The following is a 27,304-nucleotide window of genomic DNA, read 5'->3' as shown; positions in this document are numbered from 1 at the left end:
ATTGATTCAGTTCGGTTCACCAATACTATTCATATAATCGGCAAGGTCGACGCTGCAGTCAGTCTCCTGAAATTCCAGACCATTAGAACATGCGGTTAGTTTTCTCTCATTATCCTTCATCGGTCAACCGAATTTCGTTGAGGGTGGTCAGGTGAATACAATGACAGCTCAGTACCTTGACAACAAGGACCATACGTCCCACGGGTTTGGCGCTTTCAAGCATCTAGAGAAAGGTTCTAACGTGTCCGTTTACCAGTGCAAGGAATACTTGTGACGTTTTCAGGTAGCGAATAGAGGGATGTCTCCTCCCAATGGTAATGATAATGAGGTTAACTACGAATAAGCTACTTGTGGTGAATAAACAGTTGAGGGTAAACTACGTTGGTTCCGTCTGTTCTGGCCTGAAAATCTGCAATGCAGTCACACTGGCGGACGTTTATAAACACAGAACAAGGCCTCGGAGAATTGGAGGCGGTGAAGGCGCCAAGGTAAACAAGGAATAAATCGTTCTGAGTGCATTTTTAAAAACGTATCAAGTACCATGGTGCATACGACCACCCTCAATTCACTTGAGGTGTGACCCGCAAATCAGGTGGCGACCACATATTAATCCAGCCAATAGTATACATATATTGTTAATATCGCCCTTCTGCTACCACGACAACTTTTAGCCTAGTGAATTGCCGTTCACTTGAGCCTGCAGTCACGAGTATTGTAAAAACATGGACACACGTTTTTGAACCAAGTCTGGCTTTCTTGTTCCCTGTCGCGGATATGGATCACCGCTCTGCATCAGAAGAAAGCACATTGTAAAGTGGTTCTGTGATTTGTGAATACCTGCTGTTGATACATTACGCCAATCATCTAAATCAAACGCCCAAGCAACGCTGGAAGTTAATCAATGGGAATATTATATGCGACCCGGCTATGGCATCAGTTACACAGGCCAGGAAGGACATTCCAGCAAAAGGAGCTGACATAAGTTTCGGAACCACTGTTCCAAAGGTAGTCATGAACAGCCAGAACTGGGTTATGGGTAACAACTGAAATACAGAGAGCAGACAACAATCTAACAGGAATTCAGACCGACCTGTTGGAAGAAAGAGGTCCATCCCTGGATCCAATAGAGCAGCCAGCAGCAACTGAGTCGCATTTTCATCGCGCGACTCTGCTCATAGTGATCCTCTGACCAAAATGACCGGATAACATGTGCCAACAGGCACTCTTTGATCAGGATGCCAATCCACAGGATAGTCACGGCAGGACGCCCAAGTAAGCCTACCAACAAAGGATAAGTTGCAACTGGTTGCAGTAAATCGGACCAAAAGCGCTTCTCTTCATTCGGCTGGAAAGTTAATTTATGGAGCGACTGGTTGGTATGCGTCCAGTTGTAGGTACACAAGCAGTCCATGAGTAGAACAAGGTAGACGAAACGAGCTGAGGTGATTACCTGTTCACTAAATAAAAAAATCAGGGAAAAATGAGACAGTAAAGATGGTCTTAGTCCAAAATTTCGATGAATTGGGTAGCAGTACGCAGGTGCAAAGAGAGAATCATACCAGCAATGTTGTGGAATGCAGGTAGCTCGGGTGCGCTGTTTGGTTGTTGGTCTGTTCGCCGAGCTTGGCAGCTGGCAACCAAAGAGAATCATACCGTTCGATGGTTTCTGTCCAAAGAATTTCGGTGGACGATGAAATCGATAAGAAATATTCACAAACGATATCCGCTACGCATAATCCGTGCCATGTTCCGACTGAACTGAGGCGCGTGTAGCATGACTATTGTGGGCAATAAGGTCACGCACATATATTGTCCTATTTACGCTGAACTTCTTGTTGCCCCCAAATATGAAAAAAACGCACTACGTATATATTGGGAATTTAAGGTTCTGAGCTTCAACGATGGTACTGCCGATCCAGGACGACGTTGGTCTACGAAACACCGTAAGTGCTTGGAGCGTGATGTGGATGACTTACATGGAACTGATAATGGTGTATAACGCAGGGAATAAATTGTGGGACGTCCACTCCAGATGGGTAAAACGTAGCTGGGAGGATCCAGGTTATTGATCAGGGATCCCAGGAAGACAACATGGTCCCAAGACAATCTGCTCAGTTTTCCAGGTAGGGGATGACAACTCTATGAGGAATCTATCGAAAAAACGTCCAATTTGTATGAAGCTCTCATGCAATCTAAAGAAAACCCCCTCTGGAGCCAGAGTAGCCGTCCGCACATACATAGTTACCGGCGTACTAGTACTAAAGCACATATGGCAAGATCACTGTTAGCGCCCTGGAATTTAATTACCGTGAGGTGGTTGTTGAAGATGAACAAAACTTCCTGCTTGGTTTCTCCACAGTGTTTTTCTGTCGATGGTTGTGACTCTATTGCTCTAAAGACAGTTCAATGGTTAAGGCGCGAAGATCCGCTGTTCGAACACAACCCCGGCACCTCGGCTGCTCCTGTCTAGGCTTGCGCAAACTGGCAGTATTTCAGCCCTAGTGCCTCCTTCGGGTGGCAATGAAGCTAGGTACAGAAACGGCGTTACAGCTAGACGATTTTTCCAAGTGAATTAGTGGCGACCGCTTGCAGATCCTCAATTGCGTTGGTTACCCTGTTGCTGTATTGTGGATATTATCGGGTATCACCACGCCTGGTCATTGACTCCTAGTTAGTTCCGGTTTACCATAGTCTGTATCGAGATGCAAAAACGGTTTACCGAGGGAGTGAGTAATATTACCGTTACTCTTAACAATTGGTCCGGCAATGACCAAGCGGAGAAACGCGTACCTGGAGCCAAAAACCGCAGTCCACCTGTAGTAGAGCTGACTTAACGACAGGACAAGTAAAGAGAGGAGAGGCGAAAATCGGGCAAGTGTTTTATTTCTTGATAGGCCGGCGCCCCAGCTGCATGATTCAACTGCAATCCAACGCATTACGAAGAGCACTATCCATGCGAGAATTTGGGCAGGCCATAACCAGAAACTGTGCTCCGGACTATAAACGAAAGGAAGAAAGACAAACTGTGGATGAATTACTCTACGATAGGGCTAAAACACTTATCAAACTCTCGAAATAACTAACCTGTAAGTGGCATCACTTTACCCGTCTGGCATCGTGATTTCAACGGTTTTAGCGGCTGAATTTGGATTATTAGTGCATAAAGTCAGAAGAAATAAGTAATGACATCCCAGTAGGTGCTGAATATATGCCGACTAGTTTTACCGAAAAGCCATCCTATGGACTTTTTGACAGGTGAATCTCCTTTACCAGTTAACGGCCTCCTAGTTGTCCAGTGAATAGTTACAAAAACGCATTTGATTCGCTGTGAATGTTTACGATGGTGATATGGTTTGGCTATGTTTAGGCTACCTACTCTTTTTTGTTTCATACAAGGTCGTAAACCTGCCAGCACCGGTCGATATGACGAAAGCTTTCATCGGTCTACAAATGCTTGACCTGACTAGTAAACATAGCACATACAGCCGATGGTTCCATGAGCTAAAAATATCTACTCAATGCACTAGACAGGCGCTGATCACCACAGGCCAACAAACTGAACCCAGTTTCTGGAAGTGTTCGGGTGTCATTGGATGTGGCAACATATTGCCGTGGGTTTCCAGCTGAACGTAACACTCAAAATAAAATAAAAGTGTGAATAACGAAGGACACAGAACAGATACAGCATACAGTTGATTCAGGAGACCTGACGAGCTGCTGAGAAAAGGCTGAGTTCCAAAGTTTCGACCAAATTTCGCCACAATGAGTTATTCGACAGCCCATTTTTATTGAATAGGACACAATCGTCCCATTTGGATCATGCCCGGAGAAAGACCATCTAACCTTGCAAAATACCGATTATCGTTCATCCTCGTCAATAAGCTTATTTTACTTTCTCGATGGCTATTGCATACACGCTAACCATTTCTCTCACTTGCATGTACACGGTGCACCGATACATGCTATAGGGGTCTGCATTTCGAAGGGAGTGAAATGCATTCCGAAGCCTGGGACAGAAAGCTTTCTGTGCAACTTGGGCGTGTTGCTATATCACTGCAAATTCCGGATTTCGTAGTCTGTTACCTGGGATCAGATCTGGATCCATGTCAGTGAAGTGTTCTAGTGCTTCAATCTAGACAACGTCAATGAAGGAACTGAGCGGGAATGGTGACAGCTGACACCCCTATATTGAATGCAGACTGGCGAGACCCAAGGTTTATACACACAGAGAGATCGCATTAGGTTCGCACACTTAATGGATATTACGTTCTTGTATACAGAAGTTCCTCAACTGAGTCGGAGGTACTTTTGATATCCCGTAATAGGCAGGGGATGATTAAGGCGGACTTCGAGAACGGGAATCTGCTTCTTCCCCAAGCAACTGCCGTTCGTTAACTGGGTGAGATTTCTATATGGTTATCCCAATAATTCCTCAGTGATTATAGCAATTAAAAGATTCACTTTTTGTAAAAATGGAGAACATGGTTGGAGAACTCCAAATGGATGTTCTGGTCCTGGGTTCTCTTAATTAGATGAATCAGTTCTCTTCGATTCAGCTTCTCAACCGGGAACCGAGTACGACTGGGTGGTTCTGGATGCCGCAGTCCGGCTACTGACTAAGGAAAATGAAACTTGAAAAACGAGTTGCTATGTTAGAAGATTAAACAAGCAAATCACCGAAAGGGTGCCACAGATGGACGATTAGGATTATATGATGCTACTCGGCTAAGGGGGGCTACACATGACTGAGCCAGCTTAGCTGGTTAAGGAGTATCAAACATCAAACGAGCATTCAAATTGCCAGACACCATACGACGTATGGCAACATTAAGAATCAGGTGCGTAGACACCGATGATCGAAGGCAAGTACTGCTCTTTTATCTTCGGCGTAAGATGGACAGGTTTCACCCGCACCGGTTGTACTGCGGCGTTTTACATTCCGCTGAAGGATACGCGAGGTAAGTGATTATCCCGAAGCCAAAACGAAATTTCCCCATTCAAACGCTCATTTCCTAAAAAGAAGCGATACAACTGTGCAGATGAGAATTATTAATAACTAGTTCCAAAGGTTAAACCGCGACGTCTAGATCTGGAGTGCAGTCATTCAATCCTGAAGTAGACCTATGCGTTTTAACGGGAATAGGTGTATTCCGAAACTATTGTGTGGTAAACTAAACTATCTAGTGTAATTTGCATTTTGATAGTGCCTGAATCCAGCTTCACGGTGTCTCCGAGATGTAATCCAGTCTCTTGAGGGCACCAGAAGCCATACTGGTCTCGTTAATTCAGTATCTCAATACCTGATCCATAGCCTGTGTAGATCTTGGTGTCTGAAGGAGTATTGGACACTCTACAACACGAAAGTCAGTGCACGACATTAATTGAGATTCAGATTAGTGCACAGGCCAGCTCAATCAGATAAGCATTCAGTTTACGGCAGCGAAGCATCAGTGCCAACACTGATGTTGCTGTCTTTGATGATGATTACCAGGAACACGCAAACAATAGATACTTCTCCACAAACAAGGGAATACACACTGCGACCTGGTGGACCAGACTACGCATCAGAACACTTGACGTTAAATACATCCACTAAACTGACAATGGAACTGCAAGCTATCAGTGGTCACTTTCATGATGAAAAACTGATAGTGAGTAGAAAGAAGCAAGCGTAAGCACACCAGCCTGCTTCACGCCCATCAAACCCGTCTAACGTTCACTTATCACACCTATCAAGTAATATTCGAACAAGGTTCACAAACTATCGTGGAAAGTCCAAAGCACTTTGCGGTTAGCGGAGTTGGAAGTGAAATGTAAGAAAATGGCATGTAGAAATTGGGCGTTCGTGCCACTTTTACTAGAGTAGGTATGTATAGAACATCAGGTTCTGTGGGAGGTCCATCATTAGCCTGGAGGTAAATTTCGCATTTGGAGTCAATTACATGCTAGAAGATTTCCAACAGAGTTTATAAGACTGGAGATCCTAGCTGTCAGGTTAAGCGTTCTTAATCTCCTCCTAATGGAGCTGCACAATTATATTATCTTAGGATTTCGATTGGTTTCCTTCCCTCTGTCCGATGACGCGGGTTAATTCAGAAAGCGTGTTCTGTAAAGTTCTCCCGAAGGCCTTCGAAAGCCGGGTGTTCAAACAGCCACTCACAAAAACCTTTTCATTATGGGATATGTAGGTGATGTTCTCGTCTTCCAGGAGAAAAAAGGGCAGGTGGTAAAAGTCATCCCGTCCTTTGGCATGCACTTTGCCTCTGGATATGCAGTCAATTATTACGCCACATACAATACGACGAGAGGCACTCGAAGTTGTGGAGCGTCCACGTATCTGACAGGCTGTATTAGTTCCAACTGTAGGATGCTAGATGAAGTAAAAAAAGAATCTCCAAGACTCAAGTCACGTTTATTAGTTTGAGACACCTACGGCGGCCAAGCAGCATATCTCCAAGTCACAAGGGATGTGTGTATCAGGCCAAATTATGGGCAGGTTTTTTGTATGGCTGTGAAACATGAGCTCATCGGGCAGCGGCACCGAGACGTCCCACAGTCTTCGGCAACCTCTGTCCCAAAACCACAGCTAGTGTAGGCTGGTGCCGGCGAATCCATAACGAAACAATTAGAAAGCAAGTGTCCCATTGTGGAACGGGGACTTCAACCGAAGAATGTGTGCAGCACTAGAGGCTGTGGTAGCTGAGCCATGTACTGCTGTTTTCTCGTCTAATTCAAAGTGGAGGGAGCAGAAAGATGGTCAACCTATGGCCTGGCAGAAAGGTTCAAACGAAATTGCGAAGTCTGGCTGCCATCGGTGCGACTTGCTTTCAAGTACGGGGACCGCTGCAACATTAAATCGATTTAAATCGCGTTCTTGTCGCCAGTTTCTACTCACATTACCTGAATGAGTGGTGTAGGCTGACACTAAGTCCCTTCCCAATCCAACTTCATTCTCTTCTTCACAGCACACGTCAGAGTGGAATACTGGTGATACACTGTCCATGAGGATGATCTTTTCTGAAAGCTGAAGGCACTATTATGTAATCTTGTTTTTTTCAGCTGGATTCCTATCGATAATCTCCAACGTTCGGTTCAATTTTATTTATTAATTCTGAATTTTCAGTTGCAACATTGGTGTCGACGTTCTGGGTTCGTAAAAGAGCATACAGAATTGCTTGAATCATCTATCCATTATTTCTGTGGGTGACTTATGCCTCCGTCTCCCAACAGTATCCTATAATCTTTTCCTCGGCCTGAGGCGCGCCTGAGTGGCTTTTAGATAACCATGCAATTCTTCGTGCTTTTACCGAACAAGAAATTCTTTGATCTGCTTGAGATTTTCAGAACATCTCAGCCAGTACTTTTTCGCCTCGCTGGTCGTATGGACAAAAAGTTACAAAGGAATTCTTCTTTCAAATACCAGATAATTAATTTGCGGACTGTTGTCTTCAAACCAGTCAGCGGTGCAGTCACCTGATCAGCTTGGCTGTCGTCATTAGCAGTTGATTCTTTAAAATGCACCACTTGTCAGCGGGCTGCATGAGTGGAAGTGTGTCAAAATACAAGCAAACAGCACATCGACCCTTAGTCTCGGATCTTTCAGGCGTTCTACGTCGAGCCTCATGAATTACGTGTTGAAGTTGGCGTAGAGTGGCTTGTGAAGCTGGGCGACTAGCTTTATTCAGACGAACTAACATGTGCCACAGTCTGCTACTCACATCACTGGTGTACAGCCTACTCCCCGAACGTCTCGTTTGTAAGGATCCACACACAATATACAATCAATTGATTGTCGGATTATAACATCTTATTCCACAACGGTGTGTTTTGAGTTTCCATACCATACAAGGGGCGAGATGACTCAATGGTTAGAGCTCGAATTTACTGACCAGAAGGCCCGTGGTTCGAACCCGACCTCCGCATCTCGAGTTCCACTGTCTAGGCTTGGGAAACCTGGCAGTATTCCAGCTCTCGTGCTCCGGGTGGCATTGCAGCTAGGCGCCGAAAGGTTGCCACAGCTGAACGATTACTATATTATTATACCATACACCACATGGCGCTCAGTTTGTTTAACAAGATCTGAGCTGAGCTTGGTCTGGAGCTTGTCGCCTTGTCGAAAATAAGTGTTGTCGTTGGCGGGTAGATCAGTGCTACAAAGGGGCTTGTTATTAAAAGGGAGATCGAAAGTGAAAGCTATACATTGAAGGCAATGGCTTGGATACATGTGCGTCTTTCAGAGCGTGACTGGGCCATGTATGTCAATATCGCTAACCCTCCAGGCATCCCCATCCAGGAAGGCACTTATAACAAAAGCAGATGCGTTTTTCGTCATTGTCCTTAAAACCGGCCTCAAAGTTATGGCATAATACACCTAACCCGTTTCTTCCTTCCGAATGGTCTTGTAAACAGGCTTCCTCAGAGCGTTTGGCCTGGTAACCTGCGTAGCAAGTCAGCCAAACTTAAACGGCCTACCTACCGTTTCTGACTCACTCCCTTCAAAAACACACGGAGTACTTAAGCAATACAAACTTGAATACTGTTCTAAATACACCAGTTATTCGACACCGCACGTTTCTGAACGCCCTAATCCCTGATGCGAATAACAATATGGAAAGCACTGCAGCATTGTATACTCGACCTTCGACCAGCAAGCTGATATCGATTCTACTCCACAGATGCTACAGGCTCACCATACAATGCTTTTCGAGTGGTCGGGAATTCTATTGCGGGACCTTTGTGCAGTACATAACTAACAACAGGACCAAAAGCAGCTTCCAGACAAAGCAAGACAAGGTCCCTGGCATCAGCATCACCAGAGTCTGTTAAAGCGAGCAAGCAAACAATCAAAACTAATTTTTCAAAAAATTGTCTTCCCCTTCCGTGTTCACATACTGGTCTAATGCGATGCCGGCTCTCACTCAGCGCTTCCACGCCCTTTTTGGATGTACGAATAAATGTTCGGGCGACCTCTTCTACGAGTACGTTTTTTCCGTTTTACACAGCAGGTAGGCCACCAAAGTTCCTTTATCTTCCTCAAACAGCTCCAAGCACAATTCGTCCAGACCTGGTGCACATCTACGCTTAAGAAGGGATATTTTACGCGCTGGTTACTCTCCTGAAGGTTTGGGAAGGTGTGCACCCCATTTACCTGTATGCACTGTTTTCAGTGTCTGTTTGCAGGTGGTCAACATAACCGACCCTTGAGGTGCTCGGTTCACCTTTTCAGACGGCATTTTTGCGATTAAATTACTGGGCGGATAATTTCATTTATCGCTTTGCTGTTGTCTTCCCTTGACCAAATGACCAAATTAGGTGTTACGGGGCGCAGCCGCCTCATGTGGTGTTAGCTAGCCCCCAGAACTCGGTTTCGTAGTGAAACGTATACCTGAGATTGGTATCTGACCGCAACTTCTTGAAAATAGCAGGTGGCAGAAAGGCACTTGTATAAATATACCCTAAATGGATCCTCAAACAAACTTCACTCGAATGCCTTCAACCCATCGAACTGGAGACACATTAACATGACCGGATATGTGTCCATTATCAGTTGAAGATGCGCGATGAATTTAGCGAACGTTTCCTGATAAAATACCTACCGAAGGCAACAATCCATACGAAGTTTACATTCACCTACAGGCTTGTCTGGAGAGGGCTATGAAGTCACGTAATGAACGCGCTGATACCATACTGTATGTAACAATTTCAACAAGAATACAAGGTTCACCGAACACTAACATTTCCTTTTTATCTTGTCAACTGCATACTAAGTAGCTAGCCAACAATGGACAAAAATAGACAAGTGGCCAAAGCCACTTTGCAAGTAAATCTGGTTCCTTCCCTCAAATACTGAATATTGCCTTGTGCAAGGGTGGTCTGTACAGGAAGATTCATTACAGCATAATTTCTTGAAGAAATAAAGACTATTGTCGGTCAGTCTACTTGCAGAACTTCAACCAAACCCGAGCCCTCTAATACAGGCGGTCCGGGACTCACAACAAGTGAATGTTCATAAAATATTGACTCACCTGTACAACCAATCGGACAGGTCTGGAAGGTGAATCCATTTGTCACCCGTTCTGTGCATTTGCCTCAATAAGATGCGATCCAGAAATAGAATTCCAAACGCACAGAGGATGCTGGAACGCTTAGATGACCATGGAAGTGGGCCAAGCCAAACCAGGGTAGTACACAAGACCAAAGTGCTTACGCTGAAAAAGTACCACAACTGGTGCTCCTCTTCCGCGTAACTGCTTCCAGATAAACTGATGGTTTGAATGAGCAGACAGACAGTACAGAACGTACACAATAGCTTGGACGACATATAGGAGAGCAATTCAGGCTGCCCGGCTGTCTTGAAAGCAAAAAGCTAAAGGGATGAGGAAACAAGATATATACGTGGTAAAGGCGCCGGAGTTGAAAAAAAGTAAACCATCTTTCCGCTTATAAACTCAGAAATGGGCAGGTTGCGTAACAACCTGGAAAGCAACAAAACAGCAGTCAAAACCACCAAATGAACGTGCAATCAGGTTCTGCAGTGATCCCAACACCTACTTCAAACTTATGGGTCACTCCAAATCACACCACTGTTCGTCACAACAAACTTACATATCAACGTCAAGTAGGTGATACATCAACTAAACGAACGCTGTCGGGCATACTGAGCCAATAGGGAATTTTAGCGTCGGTGCTACATTAGCACGATCGACGGTCATAGCAAGTAGGCAAGAACTCGCTTAGTAAAAACCCAACCTAAACAGGAATCCATGCACCGACCGAACGGTTATTGACATCTGCTGTACACCTGCCTATTGGCGGTTTGCCTGATCACAACAGCTGTCTACTTGCAACTGCCCCGCTTGTAATGACATGATAAAAATATTGTCGTAACGAACAAATACTCATTTTCTACGTCCCCAGCACGCATGGAAAGAGCCCTAACTGCACCCGTGATCGACGATTTCCAAACCCAAGATCATCATAAGGGGGCCACAAACCATTATATGCTCACCTTGCCACCAAAAACCACAATGCCGTTTAAAATTTTGGAGCACTTTTAGGGATTCATCCGTACGGCTCGCACGGTGGGCGCTCTAGGTGTCGATCTTCTGCTCCACAGGCCCTCTGCAAATTGACTGTCCATAAGGATAAATTGAAAACATGAAGTTCTATTTTAAACTTTTGGCCCTGGTCAACGACAATCAGTAGGCATGGGCAACATCAGTGATTGACATCTCGAGATAGGTGTTTAACGGAGCTACGCATCAGAGACTACAGCGAATTTCAATTCGGTGGCGATTAAACCGAGCTTGTGGTCATCTTCATTACTGAGGGCTATATTCAGATAAACTGAGGAGAAGAATAGGTCCCAAAGGTGCATGGTCAAGCTATATCGTCCAGAGTATTTAACCTGGAATATCAAGTAGCTGGATCCTCATCCAAGAAGACGGCAGTTGCCATCGTGACATTGTATGCTGGTTATGGCTTTCAGGTTATAATCAGACGTCCCATACGTAGATGATTGTCAACCGGTTCATAGTGAGACGGAAAATGTTTTTCAAAAAAAAAATGGTACCACTTGCAAACCGGCGGTGCCCATGCGAATCAGATGGAATAAAGAAGCGAAGGCCAGGTGGAAGCACTGTGGCATAACGGTCGGCGTTCATATAAACGACTTTGCACTGATTCCTTGAGGAAAACAGTCGATTGTTTTATTTTTCAGCATCAGATTACGACGCGATCGGAACCGATACGGACATTCGTCAAGCCCATTAAAGAACGTTTTTCTTCATATGGATCATAAGGATCCGTTAGATTTTCAACAATCATTTCTGATAAACGGCAAAGCGAAAGAAAGTGGCGCAAAGTTCCAGAAATATTTGGTAAGCCACTGATGGCTTTACACTTTTTCCTCGATTGTGTTTAAACTACTCTGAATAGGAGAGTGAACTGCGATAAAGAGGGCTGTCATGATTGCCGGACATTGGATCACACCTTCTGCAGTCACGAGTGCCTATTCTGGACCGCCGTGAGTGGCATAAGGTTAGGGTAGCGTCGTCCAATGTGTTACTGGCTATTCAAACAGATATGATGAAGCCCGGTTCGAATCAACAAAACACACTTCAAATATAGTCAAGTTGGAGAAAAACCTTGGGCAATGACTGGACTAAAAACGGGGGCAGGTACACAGCAAAACAGCATACCTGGACGTTCGTGTGGTTCGAAGACAGCCGTTGCTTTCCAGACAGCTCACGGACAACCAAAAGACATAGATACAGGGTTACCTGCGAAAATTAGTGAAAAAGCGGAATTGAACTCATTCAAGCATACATGTTTTCCAGAGATTATAAGAAACTGCTAGGGACATTCGGTCTCGCTCTCGGTCGCTGAATTCATGAAGTTTGGACGTAAAATCCAGTGATGCAGCAGATGGAACGATTAAACGGGATATGAAATGTTCTTATGACACCCACTAAATGTAATTTACGTGAGTGGTGCAAACAAAGGAGACACTAGCTCACTTTCAAACTGTGTCTAGGTAGAAGCGAAGAGGTTGGACGCTGCGAACTGTCGGTTAGGTGATAAAAACGCTGGAAGTCTTACGAGGAGTTTACCAGTTGAACAGGTCAACGTTCTGACCACTATGGATAACGTTTTTCACAGAACAATGAGTGGGTATTAAAGAATACCAAAACAAATAGTGTGGTGCTACGTAGGTTGTGCTCGATAGGTTAAGTCACGTTAGTTGTGTGCCCAGTTAAGAGGTGTAAACACCTGAAATTAGGTTCGATTGTCAGTGTGCGGGATAGCTTGGTGGATAGAGCGCCAATTTACTGATCAGAAGGCCCGTGGTTCGAACCCGGCCGCTACCTCTCGACTTCCCTGTCTAGGCCTGGGCAACCTGGTAGTATCCCAGCCCTCGCGCTTCCTTCGGATGACATGACTGCTAGGCACCGAAAGGGTGCTACAGCTGGATGATTGATTGGTTCACGCGAGTTTACCCGTCTGCACGTAGTGAAACAAGTCGGACCAGACAGCTGACGACTCGACGCAGTCGCACAGAACGAGATTATACGGACGACTAAGCATTGTTCCACGTGCAGAACAAGATCTTGCAAGCCTTCAAAATTGGTCCGATGGCTTCTAATCGCTGAGTCCCGTTCCAGTTTTATTGACTCACTGGAAGTTTGAAGAGGGATGTGAGTGTGCCGAACCTTCAGTCGTCTACTAATTTTCCTGATATAAATGGATTGAAGGTCAGCGCCACAGATAGTGAGTCTGGTCCTCAACTTTGGTCATGCTCCCACTCTGACAGCTATTTGTCCATCCGAAAGGCTGTGCGGATATTTAAGTTGGAAAAAGCAACGGACGCTCTATGGCCAGTAAGGGAAATCAATGTACAGTGTTCATTTCCTACAGCGACGATCTTCCAGGGAACCAAATCGGTTGCTCTAGAGGATGGATTCTTATGAGGAAGATGACGATAATTCTGCCTAAAATTAAACTGTTCAACCGTTTCTGGCGTTTCTACCCTGAAGATCAATTTTGGTATATATGGCTTGTTTCTGATATTTTTTTACCTTCGAAACGCTTGCAACTCATACGGAATTCCAACAAACCTTCACAGTAGTATAAAGATAAGATGTATAAAGATTAGTTGTCCAACGGCTTGGAGACCCACTCTTAGACTTTGTCAGTGAGTTGTAATAGGGTTACGATAATCGGCGGTACACCTCGCCACTTTCTATCTCCCATTCATACAAACCGATTTTGCTGCCTTTTCAAGCCTCACTGGTACGAGAAAATGAAAAAAGATGCGGAAGTGCAACTGACGCGTAACTCGTGTCAAGTTGAAAATTGATTACCAGATGTTAACGCCCAAGGCATAGTGACAGATACAAAACCGAACGCAAGCGCCACGGCAATGTTCCGTTATCCAACGGAACATATTGGCACAAACCTACGTTTCGTGTTCATCCATACCTCGAGACCCTTGTGACTACCTCCGATTCGAGTTATAAGGCACAAAGATACGCCTTTATAATAACCTAGATGACAGGATATGACAAGAATCACCATCTCATATGGGCACGTTCCAGACACGGATCGGCAAGAGTATTGACCATGTGGAGTACTTACTCCGGATGAAGCAAACATACGATCAAAACTGGCAGCCACCGGATACCACAAAGACAAGGATTAGATATTAAACAATCCGAAAGGACAGTCACTAAGAATACCCTGACCTTCTTGGAAGTGCTGCCCACAAATTAGGGAAACCATATGAAGCATTAGCTACCAATATTTTACACTAGGAAGGTGAAATGGTTAACTCGTAATTGATACTCTCCATAGTCAGGCGGTGTTAAAACTAGTAGTACTTACCGACCACATAATCAGACCTCCCAAAAGCATTTGTGTATTGTCTAGTTTGTCCGCACCACTGAGCGCACGCGATTGCAACTGCTGTGACAGCTTGATTGCCTTGTTTATGTGAGTCTTCACACTAGCCAATGCGTTCAACGTAGAGTTTGAGGTGTTATTTTGCTCCAGATAGAACAATCCTAAAGCTAGTTGCTTCATCAAATTGTTGAACAAAATTACTGAAACGAAAAGGACGGAGATCTTGCGATACAAGTAATGTGACAAGGGGATTTTAGGAGCGATCGACGTACAGATGCAATTTACGTAACGTGTAGAAACAAAGTAGTTGGACAGTAGTTCCCGACTCCCTTGAATGGAACGTGATTCGCAAAAGTTCAGCGGCAGCTGCAAATCAAAATAGGCCCATCTCGAGTTCGATGGAGAACCAAGTAGACAAGATCTATCAAGCCTGTGTTGTTCGCGCTGGTCGAAGAAACGAAACATCGGTGCTAGCGTGGATGGTATGGTAGGTGGGAACAGTTGTGCAAAAGTAGCGAGAACAGGTGGAAATTCCTTCCGACTTTTATACCACAACCCTGGGCAGGTTTTTCTGCTACTTATACAAGTTAGGTTTAAAGCGCGGACCATCAACCGATGCCAAAAACTCGCAAGATACTTCATCACCATCATGTTCAACAGCAACACACCAGTAGCAATTGTTGGCGCTAGTTGAGAATAGTCGTCAGTATGCATCTCATTCGTCTCGACTGAATTCCATAAATGGCGCAATCAATTTTACCGGTTTCTCAAACGAAGGCAACATACAACGACAGATCATGTCTCATGTGTCAATCTTGCGCCTATTGGCGATGAGTGTCGCTATTTTATCCACTACTGTGGCCATTAACTGCTTTCGTTTGAACACAAGTTCAATGAAGAGCGACCGGTTTTTTAACCACGCCGTGACAAAATCCGGCCTTCCAGACACGGCTAGAGAATCAGGTGAAGGGAGATGGCCGCCCTATTTGCAATTTGGGTTAACCAGATGGGGACACATCCTACAGTATGCTACTGGCTTTGACCATGAGTTGTTCGCCTCAAGGTGACGGAACTGCCTTGTTACCCAGTTCGAGATGCTCCAATTTACCAAACAACCAAGTCTATCTTGTGTGTAGTTTGAGCTACTCTTTGGGAGGCGGCGGAAAAGTGAACCAATGGTAAGTGATCTAGAATCCATCAGACACGTTATCCTCCCATACAGGTGGTGTCCGTTTTTATGGCCATTCACTTATTGGAATCAGGAGGACCGAAGTGAGGCGTCTGATTCCACCACGAAACACAGCAAGCTCCTCAATATGGAATCCTCTAAAGAGAGGCGGTGGAAAACGTTATCTTCCATAGTCGACTCACATCTACCTGAAGTCTACGATTTTGTTCTCTGAAGAGAGACTTCACCTATCAATAAGGTCAGGAACCTAACCACTATCACACAAATGGATAAAACTCACCTTCTCCAAAGTCCAAATGGCAATTCTAAACGCCATTAGATACAGGCACAGGCCAATGTATCAATGGCTCCTATGTTGGAAACCTGGTTAATCTGGGCGAGCAATATTATCGAGTTCAAAGCCAGGAACACATTGTTACTAGCCATTACGCATTGCCTAGACACTTTCGATTTTTCGATGCTGGTGCTTCGGCTATCATTTGATAAATGACGGTGAAATATTCATACGTCATCATACGCCATGTTCCGAACTACAGTAGAGGCAGGTTACAAGCGATTCCTCACATCGGGGAGGGGAACTCGGGTGTAATGTTGTATGCTGTCGTATTGTCAAAATTTATTAGGAACAACGTTCTTGGAAGGACGTTACAAACTATGGTGCCCGAAAAGTGGACAGGAAACTAACTAAAGCTATTTGAGTGGTAAAATTTTTAGGACAAATAATTAAAGAATTCTTGGTATCCGGTATCAGTTGATATTCACCTTAGATTGGAAATCGTTTCCACTGAGATAAACTCGAACGCGAATGAGGATGATTGGAAAACAAGTAAAGGTCAAATCATGAGTCTTACCAGGCACTGTTCAGCTAACCGGGCATCACGAGAAAATTGATTCGGAGCAACGCCCAAAACATCTGAAAAAGCCTAAAGGAATTTGGTACGACTTGCACGACACTCATGTTGGAACTCAGTCAACGATCGCTCAACATTGCCTCCTGAAGGCTTTCATGATTCTCGTCCAATTCTCTTGCTACAGTACACACATACTTTCAAAGGAGAGGCCACTTCAAAAAACTGCTTCTCCTGTCCTGCCTTCAGAAGGATGGGAACCGTAAAAAGACAGCACATGAATAGTACTACTGATATCTAACATAAACAATGACGATAACAGTAGTAATAAAAACTTTAATATCGATGTAGTACTAGACGGGTGCCCAGAAAGGACACGAGGCCGAGACGGATTTGGTGAGGACCGAATCATGTGTGACTCAAAACGGCTCATACTGACCTTGCTCCTCGGTAAGCAAACTTGAAGAACAGCCAGGGTCAAGTGTGACGACTTGCTTGAGCGCTCCATCCGATGTTAACAAGTTACATCCCGAAAAACGGGCGAAATGTGACAACAAATCGATCACAGCCATGATTTGGGTTGACGGGTCATGGTAGAATTTAGCTAGCCAATCAGAGGGAATGATGCCCAAACTGGTTGAAGGAATTCCCGCTCCAGTCACTGAACCGATGAATGTAGCCAGATCAACTTGTTGCGTTCGGGCGCCGTTGGACAGCAGTGTAACTGAACCCTGCAAGAGTAGTATAAATGGGCAAAGATCACGGCCAACAGTTCTAACAAGTTTACTGATACAGGGGTGCTAGGTGGAATTCTGCACCGATACCGCTTTACCGCTAGCAGTTAGGCGCTGCCACGGCCAAGAAGCCTATCCCGTTCGCGAGTGGTCAGATAGGGCCACCTGCAGGTCCAGCATCAAGGTGAGCTCTGATTGGTCGAAAATCTGGATCCAACATTCAATCACGATCTAGTATCCGCCGATTGCCGATGGCGCATTCTGGCGTGAGAATTTCCAGAATGTTGTCGCCGCATACACTTTACATACGAGGCTCTGTGCATGTGTTTTTGACCTGGTTCTGGGTGTTAAGACATGATGTACACGTTTGGTAGTTGTTTTGACGAGAAAACTAGGTTGGAAGATTCTGACCGAGAATTGAGTAGAAGGTAAAGTTCAATAAGGTCAGTTTTCCCGTTCGTTTAAAGCACTAATAATGGCAAATACTCGCGGCAGGTTCACGTTAAACATTGCCTGCTTCTATGGGGTAGACGAAACACAGCAACAAAGTCAACTGCTATGGGTAACTAAATCGGCACTACTTAGTGACAACGCTTAGGGACGTGACTCTAGGCCAGTATCTCATAGTTCGGTCAGTATTACCTACGCTTCATTCCCAGGAAGTTACATTACTTATGATCGCGTAGCCTGATCCACAAGAAAGAAGTGATCCCGACTACCATAACTCGATGAGTTGGAACAGCTAAACAGCAAGAGACATCTAATGACCTCTGATCCACAGAAAGAAGTGATCCCGACTACCATAACTCGATGAGTTGGAACAGCTAAACAGCAAGAGACATCTAATGACCTGATCAAAACACTGGTTACAAGTGTTGGGAAATTTGAGTTTCTGCTGCACCGTATGACTTTGATGACATCACACAATTAAACGGGGTAGCTGCAGCGAAAAAATGAAGTGACTCACGACACTTTCGAAGGGACTGGCATTTCCAAAACTTATAACTTGACTCAACTGCCTATAACGACATAAATGGACGTACAGTGGTTGCACAAGCCGATGACCTGTCTCAACCAGTCGGGAACGGTTCAATGGTGTGGACGGCTTAATTTTGGTTCCCAATCTTGGATGACTGGAGAACTAGAGTATACAAAATAGGCCTTTTTTCATTCTATAGACAGATGGCGGTTAGTTTGGTGGTAACTCAACTCTCAACTTTTAGCACTCCTAAAAAGGTTGCATGATAGCGAATACTGATTTTATGCTGTTGATGATGATGACTCAGAATAAACAACATCTTAGGCCATAAAACCAATGAGTACAGAATAAACAAAGATTGATGAGTAGATGCATATGTTCTTTGTCAATCATAGGTTACTATATTCAGCAAAATCATTTGTTGGCGACTTTGGTGGGCATTAGAGGGTGGTTGAACCGATGCTTCAACCCATGTGTGGTTGTGTAGTTCGTTTGCCCGCTCAGCTGAATGCCTGCGGCGACAACGTAAGGCTAGATAGGGTGCGGATGCCACCCTAGGAGCTGCTCAAATCAAACGTAATTTCACTAACAAAATTCAAACAGTGCCAAGAAAAAACTGATATTCACCTTGCCTTCAAGCCGGCCACAGTACAGGTCCGAAGTCGTTTTTATGAGATGAATAAAGTTGAGCAAAATAGCGACGCACTCATTGTAAAAGCAAGGATAACGCTAAAAGTTGTAACGGCCTTCAGGAAGACTAAGTTGGGTACAAAATAAGTATCTCAGCATCAGAGTGAAAACGTCAATTAAGTCCTCTTTATCGCGTCACTGAAAACAGCACGGTACACAATCAGATAAGCCTTAGGAAGAAAAGACTTGGGAACGATTAAGAAGTCATCGTTTTCGAAAAGGTTTGAAAAACAATTCGTGGATTTACTGCTGGATAACTTTTCCCCCTGGCTAAGCCAAGTAAATAGGTTAAAAGCTTGGCTGAAATTTAAGGCAGAAGGAGAGGCAGTCGATAAGAAATTTCCCCTGGAGTTTCATGAGATGTGGACTGTGATTCTTAATGAGAACGAAACGGCTGTGCAGTAATTTTGGCTTTCCAGAATAGACTAGCTTCATGTATAGGGAGGAAATGCAACTTAAAATATCGCACAGTTCATCGTCTAGTCTAATGTAAAAAAGTGCATTTTATCCTCATGTAAGGGCTCCAGTCTGAAGAGGTACCATCCTATTCGAGGCTCTCGATTTTCCTGTGAAAACCTGGGGATACAAGAAAATGCCCGTTTCTTGGGGATTTGCTGGAAAAGTAACTTTTGCTTTTGTACAAAACGACATAAAGGTGCGGTCGATCGGTGCACGATCAGGCAAACGAACCCCCGGAATTCAGCAAACTGAGTGATAACATGTCGAAACAGCAATAAATGTCCTAGTGAACCGTTTGTCCCATATGCTCCATTCAGAAATACTACTCAGCCTAGTTTATGACAGTGACTACAGATGCCACAAAATACGACTACTGCTGCAAAGTAGCATTATGTACGTCTTCAGTCGGATTGATTGGTTGAACATCTTACAATGGCCTAAACAAACTTTAATGTACACATTGAGACCGACCATCGAAGATAAAATCCTTCGAGTTTGAGCTGTTGCCGGGTATGCTGAGGGAGTCCAACCGAAGAAGACTTGCTAACAAATATTTATAACCAGTAGCGACGAGTCAGATTATATGGGTGATTTATGCGGACTCGCATGCAGCTCACAGTAACGACCAGTTGGGAGACGTGATATACTATTCCTAAGGTTGCTGGAAAATCCTCCATAGCCTAAGACCAGTTTCGCCCTTCCTGGGACTCATCCCCGAGTTTCCGTCTAATTTATGTTCTACTTGAACCTAAGTTGGACAGATTTTCACAAATACTCTCATTGGCATACGGATTTGGTTTCTACAGGAGACTCAAGTGAATCCGGCTGAATTCCTCTTTTATGATGGTCCGCGTCGATCGAATGTGCTGCACCAGGCCGCCTCATGTTTCAGCTGGTCTAGATAACAACGTATTATGACATCTCGAATGTCACACCAAGAGTTATCTTGCTGACCAAGAATCAAATGACTTCATTGATTAGTAGCGGAGTCGGGACAACAATCATGGCTCGCCCCTCAACTTTTTCAAGGGACGCATTGCCCACTTCTACAAAATTATGAAGGCATACGAGCCGAAGCAAGGGGTACCAACCGTCTATTTGGTCAAATTGCTACCGAATGAGGATAAAGGTAATATTCGCACACAACAGACTGATCGAGACAGGACATAATTTCGCTGGTGAGCGGTAACTAGAATGGAGTGTATCGCTGTCTGATTTCCTCCAAAGAAATAGACACCAAGACGTAGAAGCTGAGTGACCGCTTGATGCGAGCTATGACTGACTGACTGACGGGCTGACTGACTGAATGAATGAATGAATGAATTATGAATGAATGAATGAATGAATGAATGAATGAATGAATGAATGAATGGAATAAATGAATGGATCAGGCTTTGAGTAGATATCACATTCATCTTGGATGTCCTCTTGGTGGTCATTAGTCAGGCAAACGAGTGGTTTTGACTGCCCATCATAAAGCTACTCTACTCGAAAGCTCCAAATGAAGCAATGAACTTATGATCAGAAACATGAGATCCTAGATAACACGAGACAACTCACTTTCTTATCGACGACGGTTGAGCTTAGAATGACCAAAGCGGTGGTAACTTCCCCACTACTAGAACCTCCGTGTCCACCTCGATCATTCATTCCATGGTCACCAGTCAAAATGAACAGCCACTCTTCATTTCTCGTTGTCCCAGATGTCTGAAACCAATTTAGTAAGAAAAGTGGTTCACAGTACCAAACAGGAAAAGAAGCCGAAGGTAGTAGCGACAGCCCCATGTTCTGATTATGTAAAATAATAGGTAATGATGTTGCCAGTGCGAACGCTGCGCGAGCCACACTAGAATCCGTTTGTACTGGTGGGCGTAGGATGATCGACTTCGTGAGGGCAGAAGAGAAAGTTTACTGCATGTCATAACCTGCAGTGAGTGGGCGATACAATGGAGGTGAGGATACAGACCATGAGACAGTCACAAAGCCACCCGTGTTCCGCGTACACAACTCGTAAATGCATACATGATCCGTCAATAGTATCCTCTTGAAAGTGAACAAATGTTCGTGCCAGATGAACGGGTTATCTATCGAGTTGGTTGGGTTTTGCCTTCAATGGCAACTTGGATGAATCAAGCCAAGCCCCATAGTCAATACTGGATGGTATAGGTTCACAATATGAGCTAATCAGGTTCCCGAAAGACGTCTCAAAGCCACGTAACGATGACATTCAAAATTTGTATGGTTTGGCCAAAAAGTGGGTGGGTTTCCGTAGCAATTAGACGATGACATCAATTCAAAGAGCCTAGGAAGGAAGCTCCAGAAGGAGCAGTGTTTGCTACTGTTGAGACAATACTGCAAGAACGGACCCAACTTACTATAGATGAGACAGCTGATGACACTAAAAGATGTTCAGACCTTGGTCACTTTTTGAGTCAGCTATTTAACCTCGAGGAGAAAATCTGGTGATGAGACCTCCAATATCCATGACTTTGGCTATTTATATGCAGGATTCTGAAAGCTTTATCCGAATTCGAGGGACCGCCGATTTCAGCATCACGTTCGTTGCGATCAGGTGCGACAAGGTCAAAAAATTTACCATCACTAAGTTCAGCATGTGGATAGAGTTCAATTCGAACACCCTGTCCCTCCTGGAGTGCATGACACAATAGTACTTGGAAATTAAAAACTACTGTTAAACGGGAACAAAACGACACTGGTGTTTTCCCAAAATACTCACTAGCCCATGTTAATGCAGTGTAGAGCAGTATAGTTTAGGCGACGTTTAGTTGGTCGAAGGTGTTGGGTACGAAAGACCATAACCGAATAGCGCCAAAAAAATGAGGCAAGAGCGGATACCCAGCAGGCTTGGTCAGGTGGCAGGTAAGGCAGATATCGGCTCCAGAAATAAGACTCAATAAAGAATGACTCAAGACAACAGTCATTCCCTTTCAAAATAAGGACACATGGAGTTATTAAAAGTATCGAAGACGGGCGAGATTGGAGTAGCACCCTAGAAGGGAAAAATTAAACTTAGTGTTGATGCAATTGAAAGACCGTTTCCCGGTTGACAGGACTATGGACATAAAGCAGCAACGGTGAGGTATGCACTGGGACAAAGACATAATAGGCCCGGAAATGTGGAATTTTCGAGACGAGGACTAAGAGCTGCACCACAGCAAGTGAGGGAGTGGAAATCGCCAAGCAGCGTGAGTAGAGGGCGTTGGACTTGTAAAACAGTGGAAACAGTGGAAGATCAGCCGAGCTGACAGGTGGTGGTGTACGATTGTCAGTGAAGTCTTCCATAAAAGTGATTTGGGTCTGACATACAAATCCCAAGTCCACTAAAATCAACATAATTTCATCTAACCTAACCACCACAGCATTTACTAATTCACGCAGATAGAGAAAGCCTTGAATGACAATAAAATAGAATGTTCGATTAAGATACCCTGAAACGAAACGGAAAGGTTCCAAACCCCACTAACCCATCAGTAGCAAGTGAGTCGTCCACAATAAACAACGGAAACTTGTGAATAACATTCAGCCCTCTCAGTCTGCCTAACAACTCGTTCAACTCGGCAACTTATTCAGAACTAGTGTCAAAAATGAAATCTAGCCCAACTATAAACAAACCGTTTATCCATCCTTTCTGAAACGGGACACGTGTATTCTTGTGTAGGTGTGTGACACAGCCACACGCAAATGGCGCGTGCTTCTGTCAAATCCGATCAATCCATTCGGTCGCGCTGCGGACACGCTTCGCAACCTTTATAATGGATTCCTTATTCCTATGAAGCCTGTAAAAAGGAATCCGTCATTTCACGTCAGGTTCCTCCAGATCTAAAGCTACCACCTTGTTGCGGAGGTTAAGCTTCAGTGCTGCAATGATCTTGTGGCCTACACCGGCTGCAACCCAGTTCCCCAAGGTTCATCCATACCAGGAAAGCCGGCGATGAGCACCCCGATGAAGAACAGCGAGTTCAGGTACTGCGAGAGATCGTATTGAGAGGTGGTCTGCATTTAAAGTAGTACAATCCCCTGAAATCGGTATGTGAAGGGAGTACGGCGTTTATTTCAGGCGACCAGTATCTCCAAATTTATGGAAGCAGAGATGCTTTCTTCTTCCAGGGGAGTTAGAAAAGGTCACACCCAAAAACTACACATACCAATCGCCATGACCACCAGCGCACTATTCAGTAGGGTCGAAATACTTTTAAAACAAAATAGCCCGGTGCTGCTCAGAAGATTGCTGTTGTGTAGCTGCATTAGAAGTAAGACAGTAATGTTTCGCGCCAGGTCGGCACACTGCAGCCAAATGTGTCAGACTATTGAGTCATTGTCTCCGCCAAGGGTTCCCCAAGAAAACACTGACAGGTGCTGCTTCTAGACTTTTGAGTCAGGGGCTAAGGGCAGGGTACGCGAACAAAACCCGACATCCGATCACTGCTTTGTGGGTCAGACTTTTAAATCAAAGGCTCCAGGTAGGGTGCCCAAACCCCATTCATCGATTTGGGTAACCTGGAAGTATCATGCACCCTTGCGGCTCTCCACCCACTGACGCACGCCATACGCCCTCCATACCCATCGAGTGACGCAAAACATGCAATCCATCTACCAATCCCCTAACCATTGTTACGCGTCTAAACTATGATCGAGAAGAGTGAATCAAGATAATCACTTAATAACATCAAAAGACCTGACTCAGGTTGTTTGTGGTCTATGCCAAGCCTGTCAACAGACGTTCCCCCCTAAAACCTTGCTTTCCCCTTCTGTCGAGGTATGTTGTCTCCGAAACACGCATACGAAATGTCACATCGGTCGTGAGCCCTGAACCATTTAGGACGAACTCAAATTTTCCAAGTTTTACTCTTCGGATACCTATTGATCCTGGCGCATTGACTAACGGTATCTACGAGTCGCAGTCAGCACCATGACTGAAAGCATTTTATAGGAGTGGACCCAAGCAAATAGCATTGTTTGGGCTGTGCGGTCGTTCGGCTCAAATAATGTCGGTTCAAGTTGATTCAGTAACGGTGTTTATTTGTCACATCTGCATGCGCCCTGACGACTGCAGTTCGGAGACTGAGAACGACGGGTTTTATTGAGATGTGTCGAGACTGTAATCCTAGCGGGGGGGGGGCATGAGTGCTCAAGCTGGCCGACTAAGCCCGGAAGGAGCACAGTTGAGTGGTAGATTTGGAGTCGATGCGCAGCGTACGGATAATGAGGAACGACTGCTTCAGTTGTGTGCAGATCTTCGACAAGTTTCTAGCCGGTGCGAACTTCCGACCAAAACGCTCACATCGAGTTACTTGGGGCCACTATCCGCAAGCTAGTCGTGGATCCAGACGGATCACGTGGATGACAGTTAACAACAGAGTCTCAGTCAAACTGCTGCTACTTCTAGAGTGCGCAGCTTGAATCTGGACATGCCAATATACGGGCCCAGCCATCACTTCACTTTTCGTCAGCATTACGCGTGTCAAAGCGGAGCTACTCCACCCGTCAACTCCGAAAAAATTTCAGAGGTCAAGAGTATCGAGCTGATCTGGATAGAAACCGAGTCAAAAAGTTATGCTCTCCGCTTACGGAACCGTTTTTTCACGCTATCCGACTCGGCGGAGTGAACACTGGATATCGCGAGATCGGAAGGCCAGAAAGGCCACATCAGCACCTAGCAACCATGATAGTGCACGCAGGTCTCTCAAACCCTGTGTTCGGTTCACTTTTCTCAGCATTACGCGTGTCAAAGCGGAGCTACTCCACCCGTCAACTCCGAAAAAATTTCAGAGGTCAAGAGTATCGAGCTGATCTGGATAGAAACCGAGTCAAAAAGTTATGCTCTCCGCTTACGGAACCGTTTTTTCACGCTATCCGACTCGGCGGAGTGAACACTGGATATCGCGAGATCGGAAGGCCAGAAAGGCCACATCAGCACCTAGCAACCATGATAGTGCACGCAGGTCTCTCAAACCCTGGAAAATCAAAAACTTAAAGGATGACATAAAACGCCCAGGAGATGAAGAAGGCTCTTGCTGCGGGCGACAGCCGCACCCTGCTTCAGCTCATTCGGTCAAGCAACCAAAAGAAAACAAATGTCAGCCAAACTGCTCAGGAAAGACGGAACGGAAATGCGCTCAAAAAATCAGTCTTGATAGATGAGGTGAACCATTCGGAGAACAGTTCGGCTGCTCTCGTGCAGCACAACCATTGGAAGAACCCAATGGACCCGAATGGAACACCGACACCAGCCCGGCGTCGACAAGAAAAATCCAGTTCGAGATAGCACTCCTTCAACCTGACAAGGCACCTGGCCTGAATCGTCTGCAACCCGCACTCTTCCACAGGGTGAGATCCTGGCAGTCTGACGACCAGCAGAAAATTCGGAATGAAAAAATGCCGGAAGAATGGAGCGACTCGACCGTAATCCCTGTCTTCAGAAATGCCGCAAGAATGTCGTGCGGAAACAGTCACGGCACCCAAGGTGTCTTCTGGCATTATTTTGCGCAGTTTGACCGATAATCGGGAGAGAAGAACTTGTCGGGATTAAGCTGGGTTCCACCCTGGCCGAGGATGTACAGATCATATATTTATCTTGAGACATGCTATCCAGTGGCGTCACTTTTTTAAACGTCTGATCTGCAAGCTGCCTTTGGCTCTGTCGATCGTTTGAAACATTGGCGGTGACTCGCGATCGGAGTGTCCTTTCCAAATCGCATCCCTTATGAGGACACTGTATGCGAAATCCTGTGGATGGGTACGAGTATAGGGCAGGCTTTCACCTGAGTTCGCCACGTCCAGTAGTGTAAGAAAAGGCTGCCCTATCGCGCTTTTTCTCTTCGACTTTGTTACTGACGTGCTACTTACTCTACATGTCTCTGATACCCCGAAGGACAGCATGCTTCTGGGACGTTCGATCATAGCCATGGGACGCGTAGACGATATATCGTCATTGGTGGTCCACAACTCCCAAACACGCAAATCCTTTGGATAGCCTACGTAATTATGCTGCAAACATTGGTATGCGCTCCAAACCCACAAAGTGTAGTGCTGCTACAAAAACTGGGTTGGATCAAATCCAAACCTCATGCTTGTAGACGAGCCAATCCAATAGGTAGATAAATTTGTTTACCTGTACAAGTTCCGGTAGAATTGCTGGAGACGAAGGCGCTTCTCGAATTGGGAAGGCCAAAGCAGCTCTTGTCAATTTCCGACACCTATGGCGCCGATGTGAAGTCAGTTTGCTTGCCAAGGGAAGAGTTTACACTGCGTCTGTGCGATCCATATTGCTTTATGGGTAAGAAGCGTGGCCTCTACGCGCATAAGGTATACGAAAACTGTTAGTGCTTGGGCATCGGTGTCTCCGAGGCCTTGGTCACGTCTGGTAGAAACACTGGATTAGCAACAGTGAGAAATGTCAGATGATTTTAGGAAGAAGGAACTTCCTCACGATGGATAAATTACGCTTCATTGGTTACGCTGGTTAGAAAACGTACTTCTTACGCCAGAAGAGCTCCTGCCTCACAAAACCCCTTTCACCTACCCTTGTGTTGGGTGGGATCGACGGAAAGATGGACAGTGTATGACCTGGCAACGAACATTAACCAGTAAAACGAGGCGGGTCGACAACTGCCGACTACTTGGATGTGGACTCCGGGACACCAGTTACCAATAGCTAATGACAATGGTAGAAATGGGTCTATTGCGCAGCCAGTAGCGCTCATGCAACAAACCCATCGCCTTGCGTTTGTAGCTACTAACTACACATTCCATCGCCTCCGATGTTTGGCTACAGTTTTCGCGCCTCCCATTTTTCAGTGATTGAAACTGCAGTAGCCAATGTACCCATGGTACATGGCTTATAGCTTAATACTTGATTGAATTGATTGACGAAGCGTCCGGGGCAGTCTTCGTGTCCCAGTGAGTGAACTACACCCAAATGCGCACACCCAAATGCACTGTCTTCTCGACTGCTGGAGTATCAGGAAGGTCAGCTTCCTGAAAG

General features: G+C 45.1%; 1 protein-coding gene across 1 annotated transcript in view; it reads right to left on the bottom strand.

Moving 5' to 3' along the window:
* The window catches only part of T265_04411 (hypothetical protein), a gene marked incomplete at both ends in the record, with an annotated part of 37,237 nt that extends 16,153 nt beyond the window's left edge, over positions 1-21,084 (bottom strand). Inside the window, 7 exons of the mRNA XM_009169156.1 lie at positions 1,091-1,457; positions 2,791-2,997; positions 10,026-10,366; positions 12,201-12,281; positions 14,383-14,600; positions 16,877-17,168; positions 20,860-21,084. Coding sequence (XP_009167420.1) covers positions 1,091-1,457; positions 2,791-2,997; positions 10,026-10,366; positions 12,201-12,281; positions 14,383-14,600; positions 16,877-17,168; positions 20,860-21,084 — 1,731 coding nt within the window. The remainder of the gene's footprint in view (positions 1-1,090; positions 1,458-2,790; positions 2,998-10,025; positions 10,367-12,200; positions 12,282-14,382; positions 14,601-16,876; positions 17,169-20,859) is intronic.
* Between the last annotated feature and the right edge of the window lie 6,220 nt (positions 21,085-27,304).

The sequence above is a fragment of the Opisthorchis viverrini genome (assembly GCF_000715545.1).
Source record: "Opisthorchis viverrini unplaced genomic scaffold opera_v5_73, whole genome shotgun sequence".
NCBI lineage: Eukaryota > Metazoa > Platyhelminthes > Trematoda > Opisthorchiida > Opisthorchiidae > Opisthorchis > Opisthorchis viverrini.
The sequence above is the reverse complement of the archived record's forward strand: the minus strand, read 5'-3'. Positions and strand labels throughout refer to the sequence as shown.